Source organism: Magnolia sinica, chromosome 15 (assembly GCF_029962835.1).
Source record: "Magnolia sinica isolate HGM2019 chromosome 15, MsV1, whole genome shotgun sequence".
Taxonomy (NCBI): domain Eukaryota; kingdom Viridiplantae; phylum Streptophyta; class Magnoliopsida; order Magnoliales; family Magnoliaceae; genus Magnolia; species Magnolia sinica.
In genome coordinates, this window is record NC_080587.1 from 11,004,581 (window position 1) to 11,028,187 (window position 23,607).

The window sequence follows — 23,607 nt, forward strand, 5'->3', positions numbered from 1 at the left end:
AATTTTGTTTGGCATCTAATGTTTAGATGGGTGGATGTCTCTTTCCCAACTATTTCCTTTGGTGTGGCCCACCTGAATCAAACTTCAGGCTAATTTTTTGGTCCTGGGCTAAGGTGGGATCACATACCTAATAGTTAGAGTGGATTTCACATACACATCACAATGGTCCCCTAAAAATGTCAAGGGTGGTGTCCCTTTTGCATGCTTCCAGAAAAAATAAAAAAAAACGATTTAAAGAGAATTTCAGGGGATGCCCACCCTTGGTTTTTTACATGTCCACCTTGATGCGTACCTGAGATTCATTCCGACCATTAGATCGTAATCCCACATTAGGCCAAGGGAAAAAATTAGGTTGGCTTGTGATTTAGGTGGGCCACATCAAAGGAGATAGTTAAGAGAGAGATGTCCAATCTTGATTTTTACAGGGCCACCATGATAATTATATGAAATGCACTCCAACCATTAGATGTATAGCAAAATTTAAGCCTATGGCCAGACGTCAGGCCTATCCATGATTTAGGTGCGCTATGTGAAGAGAAACAATTTGGAGGGTGAGGGTTGTCTTGTACATTGTTTCCAATCATGTGGTCCACCTGAATCATGGATGGAACTGATTTTTGGGCGCCCCACCTATATTTGCTGGCCGTTCACGTGGGCCACACCGATCAACATCTGTATATACGGCTATACATGCATGTGGGATTACCAAACGTCCAAGAATTTTACAGTCACAGACTCATGGAATAAAATCACAAGAGAAATCCAATCAGCTACAAGTAGACCATCTTCAGCCGTCTGATCAAACCCAATGTCGACCATCTAACCATCAATAATATGATTATATCATAACATCTGTGTATGCTACATGTATACTTCCACTTGGTGTACTCACTAACATGCATCAGTTTCATGTAAATCGCCTACAAACGGTTTTGTAATCTCATTTTAAAAATAAAATGAGAGTGAGAAAAAATGGGCCCGAGTTATAGAATCTAATCGTGGCCTTTAATCTCACTTTGAATTTGTCCTGCAGACTAGGTGTTGGGTGTAGTTAGAAAGGGTTTGAAGGTCAGGATCACTCCAATGAACTCGACCACGATTAACAGAAAGAAGACTATTTGATCACCTACATTTCAACAAACTGTAATTAGGATCCAATTAAGGAGAATAGGACACATTACATATATGCATCATAGTTCGAAAACCTGAAAACTCGAAAACTCAATTCGACTCAACATTCATCTGAGTCTTGTAAGACTCGACCCGACTCGACTCAATATTTAATAATTAAATAGAGATGTGTTTAAAGTAATAATAGAGATTTAAATTATGGTTAGGTAAAAATGGCACACTCAGACATAAGGCTAGTAAATGGTCACCACTTGTTTTAGAGGTTGTGGGTTTAGGTCTCTTTTCTAGTGTTTCTTGCCGAGTTGAATTGACTCAGCTGAGTTTCGAGTTGTCTCTGAGTTTTAGAACACTGAGTTAAAACTTTCTAGTACCTGGTAGGAAGGAAGCATTTTGACGCTTTTGTGCCCATGCAAACCTGAAAATATTAAAGTTTTTAAATTCAAAGGGCCAGAGAATGTAAAAGAATAAAAGAGTTAGGAATTGTACTGCATACATAAGACTTAGATCTTGTGGGCCCCACATTTCAGTTAATATAAGGAATTTGGATCCTCTTGCTTGCCACAAACAGAAAATTCCTATTTGTTATAATCTGATTGGGCCACATTATCACACACTACATCTAATGCAACAATGTTGACAATGTAGACCAATCACGATGCAGGAAAATATGAATTTCTTGTCTATAACAAGGAGAGGATTGAGATTCTAACATAAGGGATTGATATGGAATGCCACATCCTTGGAAAGGGTCCGTTATCCTCCCAATGAAATGATCATAGCCGTCTGATGAACATTGAAATCATCTTTAGTGAGGGGCTTGATCAGATGATTACAACTTGGAATCATCAGATTGGAAGAATTTTTTTGGGCATCAACTTCAACAATGGTCCACCATACATAGACACTTTCCGAATTGGGAAGTGCCTAGCTACTCCCTCCTACAATGTGCACATGGGATGTTTACTAGATGGAAATTCTTTCCTTTTCTCTTTTATTTCTAAAAGTAAGTGTAGTCTAATTTTCATATCTTTTGGACAAGTGCTCTCTATTAGATTGTACTGGCTATAAAAGGAGAAACACGTAGAAAATAAGAATTCTTTTAAACTTTGTTTGGATTCCTGATAAGTGTAGAAAAGGAAAGAAGGTTTCATGCCAAATGAGATTTTGTAACCTAACAAGTGTAGGTTACAACATTGACACCCCTCAAACAACCTTCTTTACTAGATTTGGTTGGGAAAAATATATAGGAAAACTGAAAATAAAATTATTTAAATTTTAACACTAGGCTGAATCACGTATAAATATACTATTCTTAAAGCTTGATTCGCCCCCTTATCAATTGCTGATGGGTTATAGGCACAACTGATCGTCTAGCAAACTTGATAAGTAGTTGTCATTCTCAAAATAGCTGACAGTTTTGGATCTATAAATCCAATCATTTCCAGCACCCGATAAAACCCAGGCTCATCTCGCAACATCTTACAACCATGTGCGAAGTGTGTGACATCTAGTGCCACTAGATCCGCATTGCCCATGCTCACGCTCACGCCTAAGTGTGTGCATGCATTGTAGCACCGGAATACACAAACTGAACATCCCATCATCCATTTCTCCAAGTAAGAATATCTTTTGGACTAGTCCCTTTCTTTGGTTGTGTGTTGGTGATAAAAGGAGAAGTACTCGTACATAGAGGGGAGAAATTCCTTTCCGAGAGATAGTGAGAGAGTAGGAGAGAGTTAAGCCTTGTATTTTTTTTATATTTCTCTTGTTTTAGTAAAGAATAAAGCCCCATATTGCTATCCGATGAATATAAGCAGTTGCTGAACTACATAAAATCTCTATGCTTCTTGTCTCTTGTAGTTCTTTTGTTCTTTTCATGTATAATATATTGTTTGAATGTGGGAGCTTTTTCCACAACACGAACATCTTGAATTTCCTCTTTCTAAGAATACATCATTCCATCTCGTTGCATAAAATAGAAGATCAGTGAAAAATAAGTTGTATAGAATACTCACAAGGCACCTCCTCCTGCAGGACCCATTGTCTTGAAAATAGACATTGCAGTAATAGAAATGCCATTTGCAGCTCCTCTTTGGTGCTGGGGCTGCCATTGCAACAAGAAGCTATGAAAAATGCACGAATGCAGAGTGGTCCACATGCAACTACATGTGCCAATACGAAACACGTGTGCATGATTGGTGAATTTGCCCAGAAGATCTAAGCACGAGTGGCCCACCTGATGGAGATATTCTGATCAAGCACACATCTTTCATGTTGGCTCCCACTTGAATGAAAATTATCAAAAGTTTAGGGATGGATAAAAGTAAACAAAGCTTAGAAAATTACCACAGCGTTGTTTTGCAAAAGGAACATTCCAGTGATAACGGTCACCTAATTGCATTCCAATAGGTTAAATTCTTAAATTTTTGTGCTTGCTTTTGTGTCTATTTGTATGTATATATAAATAATGCAGTGCTCCAAGAGCACTAGAACTTATAGTGCACCGAGTTGCATTGGGATACATGGACATCCAATCAATCAATATGAGCAAACCATTAGTTCCATCCTACACTTAGTGTCCACCATATAAAAATCACACCAATCAGGTGATTTTAACCATCCATAGCCTCTAAAATGGATGGTCAACATCATTTCTAGAAATATAGGACCATTCATATATTTGATCCATCCAATATTGGTGGGAGCTATAGTGTTTCTTTCTTTCTTTCTTCTTCTTCATCTTTTGTTTTCGTTTTTGTTTTTTTGTTTTTTTTAAATTTTTTTTTAACACATGCAGACACTCATACCCACACACTCACGCCGTAGTGGAATTTCACCACCTATGGGTACTCGAACCCTTGACCTGGTGTTGAAACTCTTGTGAGTCTACTGCCGGGGCAAGAGTAAGGACACAATGAGGAACAAGAAAGAGAGCACGATGAGAAGAAAGATGACATTGGTGATTTAAGAGTGAGTAAGCGACTTTTGTTTGTCTTTCAACTAGTCTTTTATTGATGCAGGGAAGGACGTGATGAGGTCGATCATCGTCTTCTTTAAGGATAACTACTCTGAATCCATGGAGCTTCCATAGAGCTTCTTTGGATTCCTCACAGAGATTCCTCGAATTCACAAGGGATGAAAATAGAAATAATTTTTAATAATTCGAAATAAATTGATTGATGATAAAAAAATGAAATTACAATCTTTTAAATAGTGAACCCAAACCTAGGACGGAGTTTCATACTCAAACTCCCTAAAAACGTGACTTACTATGAATAGTAAACTTACTATTTTATAGCCGATCATGATTCCTACTAGACTTCACGGTTCTCAGCCAAAAATAGTAAGTGTTTAATTTTGCCTAGCCATGTTATTCTCCTAATTTTTCTAAGCCCTTTTCATGTTGGGCACAACTCCTAAAACTCAAATGATCGAATTAAAACATACTATTTATAGTAAAAATGGAAATAAAATGTCCTTTCGACCGTTGATCCGATGGAATCTCACAAATCTGGTGTGGGCAACCTGGCATAGCAGGTTGGTTGGCTAATGTAGCTTCTCCTACTCCAAAATCATATATGATATGTCAAAAAACTCATTCCAGTTTGTGAGATATGACTATTTTCAGGTTCTGACGGTCATGATCACCTCCGCCTCCAATCGGGCCTTCTTTGGTCCATCTTGACTATGAAAGTGTCTGCGACCCTCTGTACATCATTTATTTAAGATGAATTACACAACCAAAATACTGTTAGCAGGCCTCAACTCCATTTAGTTTGAAGGAACCACTTTGTTCGAACGATTCTAAACATTCTAGCAAGGTATTCAATAATGATAACGGTGGTCGTAACCACCAAACTTATATTTGATATGTAACTGTCATTATAGCCCTATAATGGTTTCTTTTTTTTTTTTTGAAAAAAAATTAAAAATGCGTTGGCTTTGTATCGACCCTCCCTTCCGAGCCCATAACGGCCATTGCAAGCCTGTTATGAGCCATTTTCACCGTTACCATTACAGCCATAACTTAGTCATTTTTTAATACCACAATTCCATTAATGACTTGAAAGCAGATGATTATATAAAACACATAACTTCGGTGTTTTTGCATAGTAGCCCTTGAATTCTAATGGACAGTCCACATTAATTGATTCGAATATCCACATACCCCAATGTATTTAGGAGCACAGTAATTTATAGTGCTATCAAAAGTAAAATTCAGATTGAATTTGTACTTACAGAGAGAACATTCTTCAATACAGATGCGCAATTAATTAACAATGTAAGGCTGAACCCTGATAGCATAGCTATGAAGGGGTAAATCGACAACAATGGTATTGACAAAATCTGCAAGTTAGAACACAATCAAAACTCAAAGAATCCAAATGCCATACATAAAATGTGAATGAATCAATATCAAATAATGAAAGAAGGTGTTGGAGAGCATACTGCTGCAATACGGGATAGCATGATGGGTCCAAGAATCTTCTCAACCACCGAATATAGAAAAAGTTGAAATATCAATAGACAGAAGCCTACCAATTTCATAGGTAAGTCCGTAATTCGATGTTTTAAATTAGTAATGTTCAATGTTTTAAATAAATAATGTTCAATAACACATTGAAAATAAATGCAACTCTGAAACAGAACTATTTTTCTTGATTGCGTTTGTAATCGATGTGAATTTCAACCAATGTTACCTAAAACATGAAACCCCCAGCTTTTCAATTTCGGATTGAGCAATCCGGATTATGGGTCATTTAAGATAACTATTTTTAGTGACCCCAAATTTATTCTACTACTAATTAAGTTAATTCAAATTCGTATTTATAATATAGATTTATATAGTATTAATTATTGAATTATATAGTATAACACTAAGCATAGAAGGAATATAAGTCATAAGAATAACATTCATTATTTCATATATGAATTGCAATGTGAGTTCATGTATAAAACTATATTGCATATATCTTGTATGTATTGGAGTGATGCACATGACCCTTACCCTAGCATACCATGTATTTAGAGTTGGGCACGGGACAACTTGACTGGGCAAACTCGACTCGTCCGGCTCATTCAACCTGAGTGGGTGAGTCGATCCGAACCAAGTAGACATCATCCAATCCAAACTCAAATCAAATGTGTTGCTTGGTCTAATGACCACACACACACACATGTGCGTGCGTGCGTGTGTGTGTGTGTGTGTGTGTGTGTGTGTGTGTGTGTGTGTGTGTGTGAACTCCATATTTGACATTTCATATATGAGATGCTGTGTAGCTAATGAAGAGGCTGCAATTTTGACAGGTGCACCTAAGTTTTGAGTTTTGATTTTAGCATGTGGATACCTATTGCATCCGACCTGACTCGGTGCCGACCCAACTTGGTACTTGTGACCAGGTCGGACTCGCTTCGGATTAGTCCAGGCTAGACCCAGACTTGGATTGGGTCAGGCATGATAGACTCGGAACCGAGTTGGGTTGATTTTGGGTAAGGTTTATTTCAAAACCGGATCGAGTCGGGTCAGCCCTAACTCGGCCCAACTCGACTTGATACCCAGCTCTACATGTATTGGAGAAAACAACGTACAACATACCCAAGCCATCCATGATCCAAGTAACCTTCATTTCGGAACAACTTCCTCACATAATATCCCGTTAAAGACATACTTCTACTAGGGATGATTTTTCAACGAATTAGTTCTAGTTATATGTTAACACATACCCAAAAGAAATTCTTTACATGTAGGTGAGCTTCAGCTACAGTGAATTTCTTAAAAAAGCTACTTGGGAAAGAGAACTAAACAGGTGAATTCCAACTTTCCGTTGGTAGAAATGCGGACAGAGGGTGATTATGAAGCAGAAACAGAAAGGAACCGGTGCATTAAGTAGAAGGTTCCTATAAAGATGAGCCAAATCAAAAGCATGAATATTATGAAATTGATTCTTGATCTAAGGCGTCTTGTTTGAAACAAGCAAAGAACATTCTTTGATATGATGATGGAAGTGCATTCAAATGCAAATTGGGCAACTGATTCAAACATGACAGGACAAATCCACGAGTCCACAATTGGTGTTTACAGTACGATTACATACACACATATAAGTATACACACACATATGATTTTAGCAACAAAATGAGGTTTCCTAAGTCATATACGCATAAGAGAGCCCATTTACACACCAAACATGTATAAAAATGACAAATTTGTGCAATCTAATCCATCCATTGAGTTGGCCCAACCATGAAAATTCTCTTATTTTTCCCAAACCCAAATTGAAATCTAAATCCAAAGACTTAATGGGTACCTAAAGCCAACCGGATCTTGGTGCGGGTATTCAAGAACTAAACCCGAATTCTACGGGACTTGGACCCGGCAAGACCCAAACTCAGCTACCCCGTGTGCAGATGTACAAGTACTACAGGATCCAACCCATTGAAAATCCTAAATATAGAGATAATAGTAGATGTCCAATAAAATTTCTTTTACTAGTGGACGTGAAACCTTAGATCAAACTGGTGAACTTGTAACCATGTGATATTAAAAAAGCCATTACCTCAAATTCAGTCTGCGGTCAGTACAAGCATTTTTAGTAGAAAGATATGTTCACTTGAGTGTGTCTAAGTACCTGAGATTGCAAGCACCTCACCAACATTCTCTGATGAAAAGCTCAAACCTCCATACTTTCTATCGCTTATTGCCCATAGTGAAAATATCTGCAAGAGAGAATTTGGTTGATTGACATGGCAATTATTTAACTAGTAACGAAAATCAAAATATTCACCTGTGGATAAAAGAAATAGTAACATATTAAAAAACAAAAGTAAGATGTCTTAGCATTGAGATGCTAAAATTGGATCAACATGAAACTACTGGATGGATAAACTATGTGTACTTCAAAAAAAAACTAAATAAATCATATATAGGAAAATAATGACATGACAATAGAAGCAGTTCAAATTATAATGAAAATCCAAAAAAAAAAACTCGACTCAAACTCCATCCGAATCATGTCAACTTGAAGACTTGATCCAAGTCTTTACTTTGCTAAACTTAGTATCGTGTAATGAAATTAGAGAATAGTCATAGTAGTTAGAAATATTTAGTATATTCATGGTTGGTAAAATATCTGAAATAGTTGAAATAAATAGGTGCCCAACGGATGCTGCATTCGTTACTGACCTTTGCGTCCTTAGCAAATAAAAAAAAAAGAAAATCAAGAAAAAAAAGAAAAAAATTTGGCCAGGTGAGGGCGACTTGTCTTAAGTCACCACAAATTGCATGAAGTCAACCAAGATGGTGTTGATAGAGTGCCTTTAATCTAGTGCAGTGCTGTTCGGTCGATCGAGGAATTCTTGGGTCACCGAAGCACGATGTGATATTTCCGACCAACCAAAATTTGTTTCAGTTGACCAAGAGAATTTGTTGATGTCTTGGTCAATGGAAGGTGCGACTAAGTGAAAGGAGAATCTGATATCTTTGGGAGCTCTTGAGGCACTCAGATGTAAATTCGCCAGCTATGAAGGTGTCCTAAAGGTTTCTAAAGAGGCATTCACTGCAATAAAGTTACAGAGGAGTAAAAACCTTTACAGGTTGATCATGGGCACTATATTAGGTAGAGCTGTAACGTATATAGTAGATTCCACGTCAATATGTTTGTGGTATGTATGCCTAATCCACATGAGTGAGCATTAGTATGAAGTTACTTCTTGATCGTGGGTTAATTTCTACTTTTAAAAGTTTTGATTCAGATATATATGAGCACTGCATATATGGAAAATAATCAAGATTGAGTTTTAAAATTAAAAATATATCAGTAAAGGTCAGTTAGACTATGTGCAGTTGGAAGTGTGGAGGCTGTCACCCATTGTTTCTGGAGGAGGATCGTCATTCTTCGTCACATTCATTGACAAATTCTTTAGAAAGGTTTGGGTTTATTTTATAAAACATAAATCCAATGTTTTCACCAGATTCAAGGCATGGAAATCAATTGTTAAAAACAAGATATGACGAAAGGTAAAAATTCTGAGGATAGACAATAATGGAGAGTTTAATTATAGAAAATTTAATTAGTATTGTAAAGATGAAGGGATTGTGAGGTGTAACACAGTGATGCACATACTAGAATAGAATGGTGTGGTTGAATGTATGAATCATACTATTTTGGAATGAGCTCGAAGTATATTGAGTAACACTGAGTTGGGGAAGGAGCTATGGGCTGAGGCTGTAAATACGACTTATTATTTAGTGAATCAATATCCGTCTATACCGATTGATTGTAAAATTTCAGAGGAAGTATGTAGTGGTCATAAAGTTGATTACTTGGTGTTGCAGATATTTGGGTGTGAAGCTTACTCTCATGTACCGTCAGATGATAGAGATGAGTTAGACCAAAGGGTGAAAAAGTGTACTTTTGTTGGATATGGTGATTGGGTGAAAGGATATAGACTGTATGATCGGATTTCACACAAGATCATATTTAGCTGGGATATCAAGTTCGACGAGGGTTCCTTGTTTTGGAAGGATGTGCACAAGGAATTAGAAAAAAATTAATGATTAATGTTGAAATAGATAAAGTTGAAATACTTGAAGAAGTTGAGCAGCAGATAGAGGTACATGAAGAGGTGATTGCATCACCTGTTAGGAGAAATCCACTGAGGGATTGTAGAGTATCGTTGGGATACAGGGATGACTTAAATGTTGTGTTTTTCCTCCTTATGGATAAGGGAGATCTATCTACTTTTCAGTAAGTACTTGAAAATCGAGATGCTGAGAAGTGTATGACAGCAATGCATGATAGGATAGATTCTGATCTGTACAAGAATGAAATGTGAGAGTTAGTGGAGCTACCCTTTGAGAGGAAAGCGATCGGGTGCAAATGATTTTTTTTTGCAAGAAACTGGATAGGTACAAGGCGAGACTAATTGCGAAGGGTTATGTTCAGAAGGAGGGTGTCGAATTTGGAGAGATATTCACAGATATGGTAAAGAAAATATCTATCAGATTCATATTGTCATTGGTTGCCCAATATAATATGAAACTAGAATAATTAGATGTGAAGATTGCATTTATACACGGGAAACTAGAAGAATAAATCTACATGAAGCAACTTGAAGGGTTTGAGGTACATGGAGTAGAGAATAAGGTTTACAGGTTAAAGATGTTGTTGTATGGTTTAAAATAGTCACCTAAGCAGTGATACAAAAAGTTTGATTATTTCATATTGAGACAGCGGTTTATCAGAAGTGAGTTCAATCACTGCATTTATTGCAGATCATTGAGTGATGCGAAATTTATTATTCTAGTATTATATATTGATGATATGCTTATCGTCAGTTATAGCATGTCTGAAATCATCATACTGAAGGCTAGTATACCTTGTATAGTTTATTTCCATAGGTAGAGGATTCTGAGTTTATTATTTTCCTTGTATAGATGGTTGTAATCTCTATATATTCAACCCCATTGGGTTATCTCAAATACACAGAAAATCTTCTGCATCTCTCGGTTTATAGATATACCCCCAGATCCGACCGCCCCTGCGTCATCCGGTCACCACCCTTGCTGCGTCGTCCGGCCGCCGGCCACCATCCCTACTCGTCCGGCCGCCCCTGCCGCATCGTTCGACCATCTCTGCTGCATTTGGCTATTGTCCTCACTCGTCCGACCGCCCCTGTGCATCGTCCGACGACCCTCCGCTCCGGATCTGCTCGTCCAAACCCTATTCCAGATCTATTGTTCTAGATCTGCTTTGTTGCTCTAGATTTGCTTGTCCGAACCCTGTTGCTGTTCGAACCCTCTGCGTCTGCGTCGCATCTGCATCGTTGCGTCTTCCCGATCCAGATCCAGAACCTGTTGCTGTTGGTCCCGATCCAGATCCGTCCGATTCGCTCCAGCGCCCCTCTGTTTATCCCACTCTAGATCCGTAACTGCATCCGATCACGATCCCGATTCGATCTAGATCTAGATCCCAATTGATTGAGAACTGCAACTGTTCTTTGTTGTTGTACGATAGATCTAAAATTTCTTGATTCTGACTCCTTGGGTGCTTTATAATACTTTAGATCGATGGACAAGAACTCATCACGTCAAGAGGCCCCACGTTATAGTTTTGATGGTACCAACTATTTTCTATGGGTCATCCATTTTAACTTCCTCAAGGGTCGTTGTTTGTGGGGACTAATTGATGAATCTGTTATTATCCCCACTTCCACAGATGCCGACAAATTAGCCGATTGGGAAATGAACAATGGACGGATTATTACGTAGATTCTCAATTTCTCGATTGGTCCATTGTTGTTAGCCTCACACCTCATCACATTGCTAAGGCAATGTGGGAGCATCTCCAAACAATTTATCAACAGAGTAATGCGGCCTGGGATCTCGTTAACCTTACTCGGGGTGATGACAATATTCAATCATTTTACTCCAAAATTGTAACAATTTGGACTAAGATGACTATGATGGATCCAACCTTTCCTCATGACTTATAAGATATTCCAAACTATGCGCGAGAGGTACGCAAGTTCGACAATTTCTTATGAAGCTGCGTTCGAAATTTGAGCATTGTCGGTGCTCTCTTGAACCGTAGCCATACTCCTTCATTGAATTCGGTTATTAATGATTTATTAGCCGAGGAACAACACAATTGAAAGTTCTCTCTCTTCCTTCCTCAACTTTGGGATCATCTGATATGGTGCTTGTTGTGTCCACCACTACATCAACACATGGTTCCACTACTTTGACTTGTCGCGGCCGCAATAAGGTGGGTCATGTTGTCGCTCAATGTAAAGAATGGTACGCTTATTGTCGATGGACTGGTCATGGTATTCGGGACTGCCGACACGTGCCTATGCATCTTCTTTCGGCCGTGGACGTGGTGGTCGTGGTCGTGACTGCGTGGCCGTGGGTCGTGCTCTTTCGCTACTACGCCACTATTTCTTCCGAGCCGTCTGTTAGTGATTCTGCATATACTGTTTCTGCTGAAGGTCTTTCATCACCTTTGACTCCTGCGATGCTCCAGCAAATCGTTCAGGCCCTTTTTGCGGCCGGTATGTCAGGTATATCCCCATCTTCTACATGGTTCTTCGATTCGGGTGCTTCCAATCATATGACTGGTGCTATATCCCATCTTCGTGACATTCGTCCTTACACCGGAAATCAGTTTATTTCTACTGCGGATGACACTAGACTACCTATTCAGTTCGTTAGATCATTGACTTTTTCTCCTTCTTCTCATCGCTAGTTCACCCTTCGTGATATGTTTCATATCCCTAACCTCTCCTCCAATTTAATTTCAGTTGGTCAGCTCACATCTAATAACTGCTTAATCATATTTCTTCCTAACTGTTGTTTTGTGCAGGATTTGGCAATGGGGAAGGTACTTGGGAGGGGTAGGCGGCATGGTCGTCTGTACGTGCTGGATTTTGATCCATCTGTCACTCTGGCTCGTTGTTTCTTTTCTCCATCTTCATCAGATATTTGTTCGGCAAATAAATTATGGAAACTGTGGCAATTTCGCCTGGGTCATCCACATTCCAATCGGTTACTTCAGTTAATTTCGTCTGGCATGTTAGGGAATATTTCTCTCAATAAAAATGATTTGGATTATTCTTGTTCTTCCTGTTGTCTTTCAAAAAGTAAGTATATTCCATTTTCTCTAAGTACTACAAAATCATCTTCTATGTTTGAACTTGTGCATACGAATGTCTGGGGTCCTTCACCAATTATGTTTCTCTCTGGGTTACGATATTATGTTATATTTATTGATGATTTTACACGTTACACTTGGATTTACTTTCTGCAATCGAAGTCACAGGTTTTTGAAAAATTCAAGTTATTTCACTCTATGGTGGAGACTCAATTTCGGGTTCCAGTTCAAACTCTCCACTCTGACTCAGGGGGGGAATATCTCTCAACCGATTTTCGTACATTTCTTCAAAGGCTGGGATTATTCATCAGACCACCTGTTCTGATACTCCACAATAGAACGGGATGGCTGAACGAAAAAATCATCATATTGTTGAAACTGTCAACACTTGATGACAGATATGAGTGTTCCTCGTTCTTTTTGGGCGGAAGCAATGTTACATTCCTTCTACTTGATTAACCGGATGCCAACCAAAGTTCTGAACAGTAAATCTCCTTACTTTGTTCTCACCGGCTTACCTCCTACATATTTCACATTTCATGTTTTTGGTTGTATCTGTTATGTTCACTTAGCTTCACGTGAACATAACAAACTATCTCCAAAATCGATCAAATGTATATACTTGGGATTTAGAGAAACTAAGAAGGGTTTTCGATGTTATGATCCGATTTTTCGTCGTGTTCGGATTTCACGACATGTTGTTTTTCTTAAACACATTGCTTTTCATTCATCTCTTCCTCCTCCGCACACTCCCAACTCTCCTGGTCTAACTGCCTTTCCAGAAATTCCATTTGCCTCAAGTACTCTCCCTCGTCCGTTGCAGGTTTACTCATGTCGACCACGTATAGATCCACCACCTATTACCCAACCCGAACCTACTGTACCTATTGTAGATCCCGAACCTACCTCGATAAGTCGTTCCGCTCGTGAACATCGAGCGCCTGATCACTTGATATGCTCTATGTCTACCATGAATGTTACTTTGGATATTGTTTCTATTCCTACTTCATACTCTCAGGCAGTCACTCATGATTGTTGGAAGAAGGCTATGGCAGAAGAACTTGCGACATTGGATGATAATCATACGTGGGTCATTGTCACTCGACCAGCTGACCAATAACTAATTGGTAGCAAATGGATTTATTATGTCAAGCTCAAGTCTGATGGATCATTGGATCGATACAAGGCTCAACTTGTCACTCAGGGATACAAACAGGAATACAGAATTGATTATGATGAGACTTTCGCTCTCGTGATTAAGATGAAAACTGTTCGTACTCTTCTGACTATATCTTCTGTTTGCTCATGACAACTCACTTAGATGGATGTGAAAAATGCCTTTCTTCATGGAGACCTCCAAGAAATCGTATATTTGAAACCTCCTTTTGGCTCTTTAATTAAGGTATGTCACCTAAAGAAATCCCTGTATGGCCTTACGGGTGCTGGCTTTACTCAAAGTGGTCATGTCCCATCCTTATTTTTGCGCACCACTGCTCACGGAATTGTTATTATTCTGGTCTATGTTGACGACCTCCTCCTGACTAGTAGCGATGCTACTGACATTTCGGCTTTAAAGGAAGTTTTGTAATCATCCTTTAAGATAAAAGACCTCGGCCATCTAACATACTTTCTTGGACTTGAATTTTCACGTTCCAATTGTGAGATCCTGGTTAGCCAGCGTAAATATACAAAGCATCTTTTTGCCTTGGCATCATCGATGGATCAGAAGACAGTTCAGACTTCCTTAGAACTTAACGTTCACTATGGCCGTGATGATGGTGATCTACTTGCATAGCCCGACTTATACCGCCGTTTGGTTGGGAGTCTGGTTTACTTAACTATGACTCGCCCTGATATTGCCTACGCTGTCCAAGTTGTCAGTCAGTTTGTTTCTGCTCCTCGGACTCTTCATATAACTGCAGTGTTGCGCATCCTACAGTATCTTCGTGGAACTCTAGATCGATCCCTGTTCTTCTCCTCCACAGCGACTCTGGACCTTCGTGCTTATTCGGATGCTGATTAGGACGGTTGCAATCTCACAAGAAGATCTACCACTAGCTATTGTGTCTTTCTTGGCACTTCTTTCATTTCTTGGAAGTGTAAGAAGCAGGTCACTATTTCCAAATCGAGCACAAAAGCCGAGTATCGGGCGATGTCCGCTGCATGTAGTGAGCTCGTCTGGTTACATTCAGACTTAGGCATTCCTCTACAGAATACTACTCCACTCCATGTCAATAATCTCAGTGCCATTCAAATTACCTCTAACCCAGTTTTTCATGAACGGACGAAGCATATTGAAGTTGACTGTCACTTTATCCGTGAGAAATTTCAGTCTGGGCTCATTTCTCTTCCACATGTTGCATCCCATGATCAAATTGCCGACATTCTCACCAAGTCCCTCACTTCTGCATGTCACTCTTTTCTACTATTACTTGTCGATGACCAGCATTAGTTTGAGGGGGATGTTAGACAGCTCACATACCTTGTATAACTAGTATACTTTGTATAGTTTATTTCCATAGGTAGAGGATTCTGAGTTTATTATTTTCCTTGTATAGATGGTTATAATCTCTATATATTCAAACCCATTGTATAGTATTATATATTGATGATATGCTTATCGTCAGTTATAGCATGTCTGAAATCATCATACTGAAGGCTCAATAATCTAGAATATTCGAGATTAAAGATCTGGGGGCTGTAAAAATGATTCTCAGTATCGATATACACAGAGACAGAGAAATGAGTATGCTACGGTTGTCTAGGAGGAGTATCTTGAGAATGTCTTGTTCTAGTTTGGACTAGAAAAGACTAAACTGGTTAGCACACCCCACGCTTTTCACTTTCGATTTTCTTTAAAGCAAGGTCCTACTTCAGATGAAAAAAAAGTATATGCCTCGTGTGCCCTACTCGAGCGCAGTTGGTAGTGTTATGTAGGCCATGGTCTGTACTAGACTGGATATTTCATATGTGGTGGGTGTTATGAGCAGATGATACATGTTAAACCCTGACAAATAATATTGGGAGGCAATGGTTATTTCGTTACATACGAGGTACGACGGACTATGTCTTGACATTTTGAAAATCTGAGGCGAGACTTCTAGGCTATGTGGATGTAGATTATTCCGGTAATGTGGACAATAGAATGTTAATTTCCGGTTACTCGATTGTGTTAGGTGGAGTGATTAGTAGGATGTCGAAGCTTTAATATGTGTTTGCATTTTTCATAACTAAAGATGAATATGTGAAAGTGACAGAAGCATTTAAGGAAGCTCTTTGGTTGAAATGGATGATAAATGAGTTGTGGCTTTAACAGGAAGCCATGCTTGTGCATTGTGACAATGAAAGCGCGATTAATTTTGCAAAGAACTCTGTACCATTCCTAGATTAAACATATTGATGTTCATTATCATTTTATCCGGCAAATGCTAGAGAAAGGCAGTGTTACTCTTGATAAGATTCACACTAGTGAGAATCCGTCGTACATGCTTACAAAGGTGGTTCCTACAGAAAAGTTTAAGTTTTGCTTAAATTCTCTAGGCTTGGAAAAGGATGAATGAAGATGAAGTGTGCAAAAGAAGAGACATTGATGGTGCTACTATGAAGGAGAGTGGAGATGGTGATAAGAATTTGGAATATTGGAGCTGAAGGATTAAAGCCATGGTGAAAATTATTGATATAGTGCCTTTAATCTGGGGTAGTGCTGTTCGGTCGATCGAAGCATACTCTAATGTTCCCGGTCGATCGAGATCTGTTTCGGTTGACTGAGAGACTCTGTTGATATCTCAGCCGATCGAAGGTATGACCAAGCGGAATGCGTTAGTGCGGTTTTTTATTTCTAATTTCATATAAAAGTGTATAAATAGGCTTCTAATTACGCAGTTATGGAAGAACGAAATTAGCTTAGCATGTTTTCAAGGGTTTGAGGGAGAAGCTAGGGTTTCTCATCTGTAAGTTGTTCCATCTCTTATAACTTTCTGTTCATAGTGGATTGTTTATCGCTTGGTGCCGTGGTTTTTTCTCTCAAGGGGTTTTCCACCTAAAATTCGTGTGTTCTCTGATGTTGATTAAATTTTTTCTTTCCCTATTACATTGTGTGATTCTATTTGAGGTTTCTTTCGCGCTGGACAAGTCATGTTAGGGCTTGTTGCGTCTTCAATAGATAGTGAGCTAATGTGATGAGTCTTCTTGATTCAGAACAAAGTAATATCCACAAGCAAGTTTTCTAGTTACTTGGTTCAAAATCCAGTCTAATTGAGTTGACTTAGGTGAGTTTTGAGCTAATTCACTAACTTATCAAACTATGGTTCAAATAATATTGAAAACGAGATGGTAAAGCTTAAACAAGAAAAGTTACCTCTGAGTAAGCCATATCATGAAGAGAGAAAACACAATATACAATGATAGATGATATTAAGGGCCAATTCTTCAAAAGGCTTCCATTTGAAACTAACCCTCTTCCTTTAGTTTCTTCAATGGTTTCTTTCAAATCATAATTATTTAAGGAAGCTTCCAGGGCATCAAATGAGTTGCTTCTTTCTTGGACTTTATTATTGTGTTTGTGCAATGTTTCCTGAAAAAGTAAAGATCCATGACTCATAAGATAGGAAACTACATTCTATGACTCATAAGATAGGAAACTACATTCTATGTTTAGCTTCTATTTTTATATAAAATCATTTTCAAACTACTCAACATTAGTGTGCCAATACTCTATGTTAAAGAGATGAATTTGGTAATTTGATACATGAAATAGCATAATAAATGGATTGAAAATAGATGGATGCATCTCCTAGCCTCCATACATGCATCCACAATTGCCAACATGGCACATGTATCCAACATTCAAGCTATCCAATAGGTAGGATCCACCATATAGGTACACTAACAAAATCAAGCTCATTCGCCCATCAATTGGAATAAGAATACAAGGAACAAATGGACAACTAAAAAAATAAGTTTGTTTAGCTGTGCATTTAATTATGTTCACCAACAAACCTAATTAATATATCGACATGATTTTTGGATGAAGGTATCCCCATAGTGGACCCACCCGATGATGGCTTTGATGTTTCACATATGTACTAAATTGCATGGTGAGGTGTGTATGGTATTGGATTTGTGTCCCGGAAAACTAATGTGAACCTTATCCACTGGTGATGTGGATGGGATAACATTGATCTCAATCGTATATCATGATGACCAAGGGTCCTAGATGAATAGATTATTATGCCTTAGTTAATATGTGAGTAGTTTAAATACATACACAAATAATGGTTAAAGGAGAGGAATTCTTTTCAATATCCTTGGAAACTTGAGATTGGACATAATGGTCATTGACTAAGAGAGAGTTCTGGTCCATGGATATTAGTATCCTGTTGTACATGATCATCCAACAGGTTATTGGATAGACCTGTGGTTGCTATCATCATCATCATCATCATCATCATCATCATGATGGATATGGGCATCTGGTGTGAAGGGATTGATGACGAGTTAGGATGGAAGATCTCCACCGTACCCCACATAGGAGTGTGAGTGTGCTATGGATATAGGTTCTTGGTGTTAGACCTATTGGGCACTTGCAATATTAATGGATCAAGATCAAGTTTCTAAACCATGGGCTATTATTACTAGATTATAATCAACTTGAAGATGCTTTGGATATGATTAATCCTTAAACCTAAGGATGTGTGAGGGTCAAGGTCTTGATTACATGCTTTGACTTATTTTACGAGGTCCTTAAGTGGCTAATAAAAGTGGGTGTGGTTAGGTGCATCTATCAAGGTCTATTGATGCTCACATGGGCTAACAAGTGATCCATTGATTTTCTAAAAACTCATTTATGGCTTAGATACAAGGGATCATATGTTCATCAAGTAATTTTATTATTGAGCCCAACACTTCAAAGGTTTTAAAAGGCTTTACAAATGTTTTCAATTATTAATTTTTTTAACCATTAAAAAGGCTTTAATCGCAGTTGATGATAATGTGATGGTCCACCATTAGATCTGCATGGGCATTTGGTCTTTGGTGGATGGCTATGGCAGTGGAAGGATTGGATTAAATATACATGTATAGGATAAGGTAGGATCACAAAATTCTAATGTCACGTGGCATATGAAAAACTATAACGTGGAGTACCATAATTATTTTCTCGTATGAAATTTTAAACCTTTCTTATAAATAAATCCTATCGTAGAAGGGAGAGAGCACCAGAGTAAAGAGCCTTGGATGTTCCCACTTGATCTATATGGTCATTAGTGTCTCGTGGATGGGCATGCCTATGAAAGGATTGGGTCAGATATACATGCATCGGATAAGGTGGTCGGATATACATGCATCAGATATGGCGGATTACGGTATTCTAGTGTAGTAGGGCATATAAAAAACTATAAGGTGGCAGAGTACCCTAATTGTCGTCTCTCTTGGATCCCTAAACCTTTATAAATAGATCCTATCCTAGGATAGGCAAAGCACTAGAGCAGAGAGCCTTAGATATTATCTGCTTTTGAGTGTCAACTTGTAGGGGGAAAAAAATAGTTATAGAAAAAGAGAGATCGCCCAATCCTCATCCCCCATCACACATGCTTCAACGTGTGCATGGGGTTCATCATATGGATGGTATGTCTCCCTTGACCCCACCTAAGGGATGAAATGTTTGGCCTTGATCTCTGCTTCAACTAGGATAGATTATGGAGAGACTTTATGGTTTGGAAGATCGATAATGACAAGTTTAAGATTATCGAGCACATTTCAATTAGGTAAATTTTAACTATTAATTTTATGGGTTTTATATTTTAAAAACTTAAGATGATCAAATGGGGATCTATAAGGTTAATTACATAAATATGAATTTAAAAAAAAAATTAATTTCCATTGCATTTTTGAAAAATCCAACATATAAGAGTTGGGCTATATGCGCGTGTAAGATTATAAAGTTTTTTTTTTTCACAAATATGATAAACTCAAAGTAAAACGTTCCACTTTAAAAATTTGAAATGCTGGTGCTACAATCCATATTTGAGGTATGTTTAGCTCTACCTAGCACAAAGTCTCATGGAATACATGAGAGGGAACGATGGTAGAAGAAAAGAGCGGATAGAAGAATAAGATATGAGAGCTTGCTTCTATCCGATGCTTAAGATTGAAGGCAAACTGTATTGCTTGAATATAATGAATAAATGATACAATGTTTATAGACCCCTAAGAGTAGAACTAAGAAGATTATAAAATACATAGGAGAGATACATATTTATGAAATATCATATTATTATTAGCACGCCACCACTCAATAATTTAAAAAATGCCATTATAGTATAATGTTACTTACTGGAATCCAATAGCAAGCAATGGAAACAACTAATGCGAAAAGCGATATGCAAAGGCATGGTAAGAAGTAAGGAAACCTGCAACACAACATTAAATAGTAAATTAGTTATAAGTGATTTAGAAAAACACAACTGTAATTTTTTAGAAGATTAGATTGTTTTAGTTTTGGGTACCTCCCAAACAAAGACTTCTTGGAAAATATATTTGGATATTTCTCTGCCGGCTAACAAAAAATGCATTCACAGATAGTAAATTAGCAAGTTTTGCACATGCAAATATATAAAAGATTGGAAACATAGTATTTGCTGTTAAAAAGAAATAAAAGATATAAAATATACAAATATCTACAAGTTCTAAGATTAAACAAAAGCATAAAAACTTAAATAGTGTTCATGTAGACCAAAAAATGCAAGTATATCAATTACTTAAACTTTATCACCATCATCATGTAAGCCTTATCCCAACTAATTGGGGTCGGCCACATGAATCCTTTTCTGCCAATGTCATATTGTTTAGATTCATGTTGGAAGTTATGATATAAGTTTAATGCTAGCTACCTACCTAATGTAACCCTTAATTATACTTTATCCGGACTAGGGAACCAACAATGAGAGCATAAAACTCCCACAAAGGCAATGCAAGAGACTATTACATGAGTTGATTACAATCAAGTGTTATCTAATAGTCTATTACATGGGTTGCCTAAAATCAACACGTTTATTACAATCAATGAGTTATGACATTGCTTGTAGATAATGAATATTTTTCCTTAGAAGGATTGTAGATAATCATTAAAGAAAAACTTATAATTCATAGCATATATAAGTTAATATAACAATAAATCTAATAGATGCTGCATGTACTTCAAAGTAATTGCTGAATATGATACATGTTGCGTGTACATGGGTTGATTCAAATATAGTGAATATTTTCTCTTAGAAAGATGGTAAATAATCACTAAAGGAAGATCTATAATGCATAACATAAGTTAATATAATAATAAATATGACAGATGCTATATGTACTTCAAAGTAATTACTGAAAATGGATTTAGCCTTAGAATGTATTTGGATTTTTTAAATTGTTAATGATATGCTTCAAGAATTGTGTGTGGGTATCAAGTATGACAAGGATTTGCTTTAATTCATAGCTTTAAGTATGTTAAAATATTACTAAAAATATCACGAGGTTAGATTTGTGACCTAATATACAATTTTCTCTAAATACAGTGTTAAAACTATTCATATGATGGTGGCCCTCACACATGCATGCACGTATGCTTTCCTTCTACTTTAAGAAAAATTTAGCTCTAAGTTAGCAAGAATTCGATTACTTAAGAAAATCTATTGTTAATGAGCCATCATTTAAAGAGAAAGTGAATCTTAATATGAATTGATTTCTATGATGAAAGGAGTCTAGAAGTTTGTAAATAATAAAAGAACTCTTAGCCTTCTCCAATTGCTCAAATTGTGGGAGTAAAATGGAAAAAAGGTGAGCCAAGATGGATCTACTATTATGCCTCAAAAATAGAGCCCGGGCCCCTAACTTCACTCTTGGGATGTGATTTAGGAATTTTTTTTTTTGTACAATTGGTAGTGTTTTCCTTAACTATGATATCCAACATTGCAGATGAGATGAGAGAGCAACCCAATATTTTTATTTAATTATATATCATTTAGAAATACAATGAATGCATAAGTACCATTACATAAATACACTATAGAATTTCAAAATAACAAAATATCATAGTGCAACTAAAAGAATCCGGGCTATGCTACTCCTGCCGCCTATATTTCCCTAAAAAAGACAATAGAAGACCGTATGAGGTTCAAAAAGCTTATTGAATAGATCTCTTGTGTGTGCTATGATCCCATGCCATGACCTACACAGATAATACTGTGTAGGGTACCTGTATGCAATGCAACATTATACAATGCCTCATGATGCCATATAATAGGATGCAATGCACCAAAATATAATGCAATCATAAATGCCTTACCGTACAGACATATCCAACATATCTCAGTACAATTAACGTCTATGAACAATCAGGGCCATTTTAGCCTGAGCTGGGTAGGACTGATCTCTAACACCTCATCCAGCCTGCATAGCTGGTCTTTTGCACTATCTAATGTGCTTACCCAACCGGCCTTGATCAATGAGGGGACCTATTTATCATAATCCTGACATGCCAGGCTAGTTAAACTTCTACCTCACTAGCCTGCGTAACTAATCTGTTTCAACCAACCGACTCCTGACATGCTAGGCTGGTTAAACCTCTACCTCACCTGGCTTGCATAATTGGTTTGTTTCACCCAACTGGCCTCGATCAATGAGGTTGCTCTGTTGATACCAATGAGGTTTAGGAAATGTCACCCACGGTGCCCATTGGTCCCCGATATAAAACATAAATTTTTAGTGTTCCAACTGCAAATGAATATGTGGTATCAAATCCATCATAATGTGCCATAACATCCAATCAAGCATGAATATGCTATGTCTACAATTATGCCATGATTTCGACACATGTAATGCACCCAATCATTTAGTGCCTCAGTCATCCATATGTGATATGTGATATGAGAAAAAGAGGAAGCGGATTGCGTAGTAACTCACTACGCTTAGCGGAGTAAATTCTGTGGGGTCCACCATGATTTATGTATTTTATCCAATCCGTCCATTCATTTTATCAAATAATTTTAGGGCTTGAGCCCAAAAATGAGAGATATACAATATTCAAATGGACCACACCACAGGAAACAGTTGAATTGACATCTACCGTTGAAAAATTCTTGGGGCCACAAGTCTTGGATAAAGCTTATATTTGTTTTTTTTTTTTTTTCCTTTCATCTATGTCTGTATTATATTATTAACAGGTTGGATGACAAATAAACATCACCGTGGGGCCTAGAAAGGTTTCAACGGTGGAAATCACTGTCCCCACTTTTTCCAGTGGTATGATCCACTTGATCATTGGATATGCTTCAATTTTGGGATCAACTCCTAAAATTGGATGATAAAATGGATGGATGGTGTGGATAGACCACATACATTCAAAGTGGGACCAACTGAGTTTACTCAGTACTAGGGGTGCACATGGTTCGGTTCGGTCCGGTTCTGGGGTGAAACTGGAACTGAACCATTCCTTACTATTCTAGGATTTTTGGAATCGGAACCAGACCGTTAGCACCCTAGAACCGAACCGGAACCGGACCGTGAAAACCGGTTTGGTTTCAGATCAGTTCCACGGTTCTGGGCTTTTTATAATTTGGCCCAAGTGCATGTTCTATTTTATAATTTAGCCCATGTCCATTTGTGTTGTGATCTACTTGATGAGTGGTTTAGATATTGTATATGGTGTGAAAAAAATACATTTATGAAAACAAGCTACGGGTGCATTGCATATTATAAATCATGAGTCAAATATACAACAAAAATATATTGTAAACTCACGGTTTCAGGTTCGGTTCCACGGATTGGATCCACGGTTCGA

The 23,607-nt window shown here is 37.7% G+C and overlaps 1 protein-coding gene across 6 annotated transcripts in view; it reads right to left on the reverse strand.

The window, feature by feature from the left end:
• Positions 1 to 964: 964 nt before the first annotated feature.
• The window catches only part of LOC131227426 (protein ZINC INDUCED FACILITATOR-LIKE 1-like), a 32,660-nt gene continuing 10,017 nt past the window's right edge, over positions 965 to 23,607 (reverse strand). For 2 of the 6 annotated variants that reach the window (XM_058223231.1, XM_058223230.1), the window contains exons 8-17: positions 20,288 to 20,337; positions 20,116 to 20,191; positions 17,140 to 17,355; positions 7,761 to 7,848; positions 5,581 to 5,666; positions 5,371 to 5,478; positions 3,478 to 3,522; positions 3,147 to 3,235; positions 1,503 to 1,546; positions 965 to 1,126 (exon numbers count right to left, since the gene is read on the reverse strand). In XM_058223231.1, the coding sequence (XP_058079214.1) occupies positions 1,035 to 1,126; positions 1,503 to 1,546; positions 3,147 to 3,235; positions 3,478 to 3,522; positions 5,371 to 5,478; positions 5,581 to 5,666; positions 7,761 to 7,848; positions 17,140 to 17,355; positions 20,116 to 20,191; positions 20,288 to 20,337 (894 nt within the window). In that variant the 3' untranslated portion in view covers positions 965 to 1,034. The remainder of the gene's footprint in view (positions 1,127 to 1,502; positions 1,547 to 3,146; positions 3,236 to 3,477; positions 3,523 to 5,370; positions 5,479 to 5,580; positions 5,667 to 7,760; positions 7,849 to 17,139; positions 17,356 to 20,115; positions 20,192 to 20,287; positions 20,338 to 23,607) is intronic. The other 4 variants (XM_058223235.1, XM_058223234.1, XM_058223232.1 and 1 more) reach the window with 3 other exon arrangements.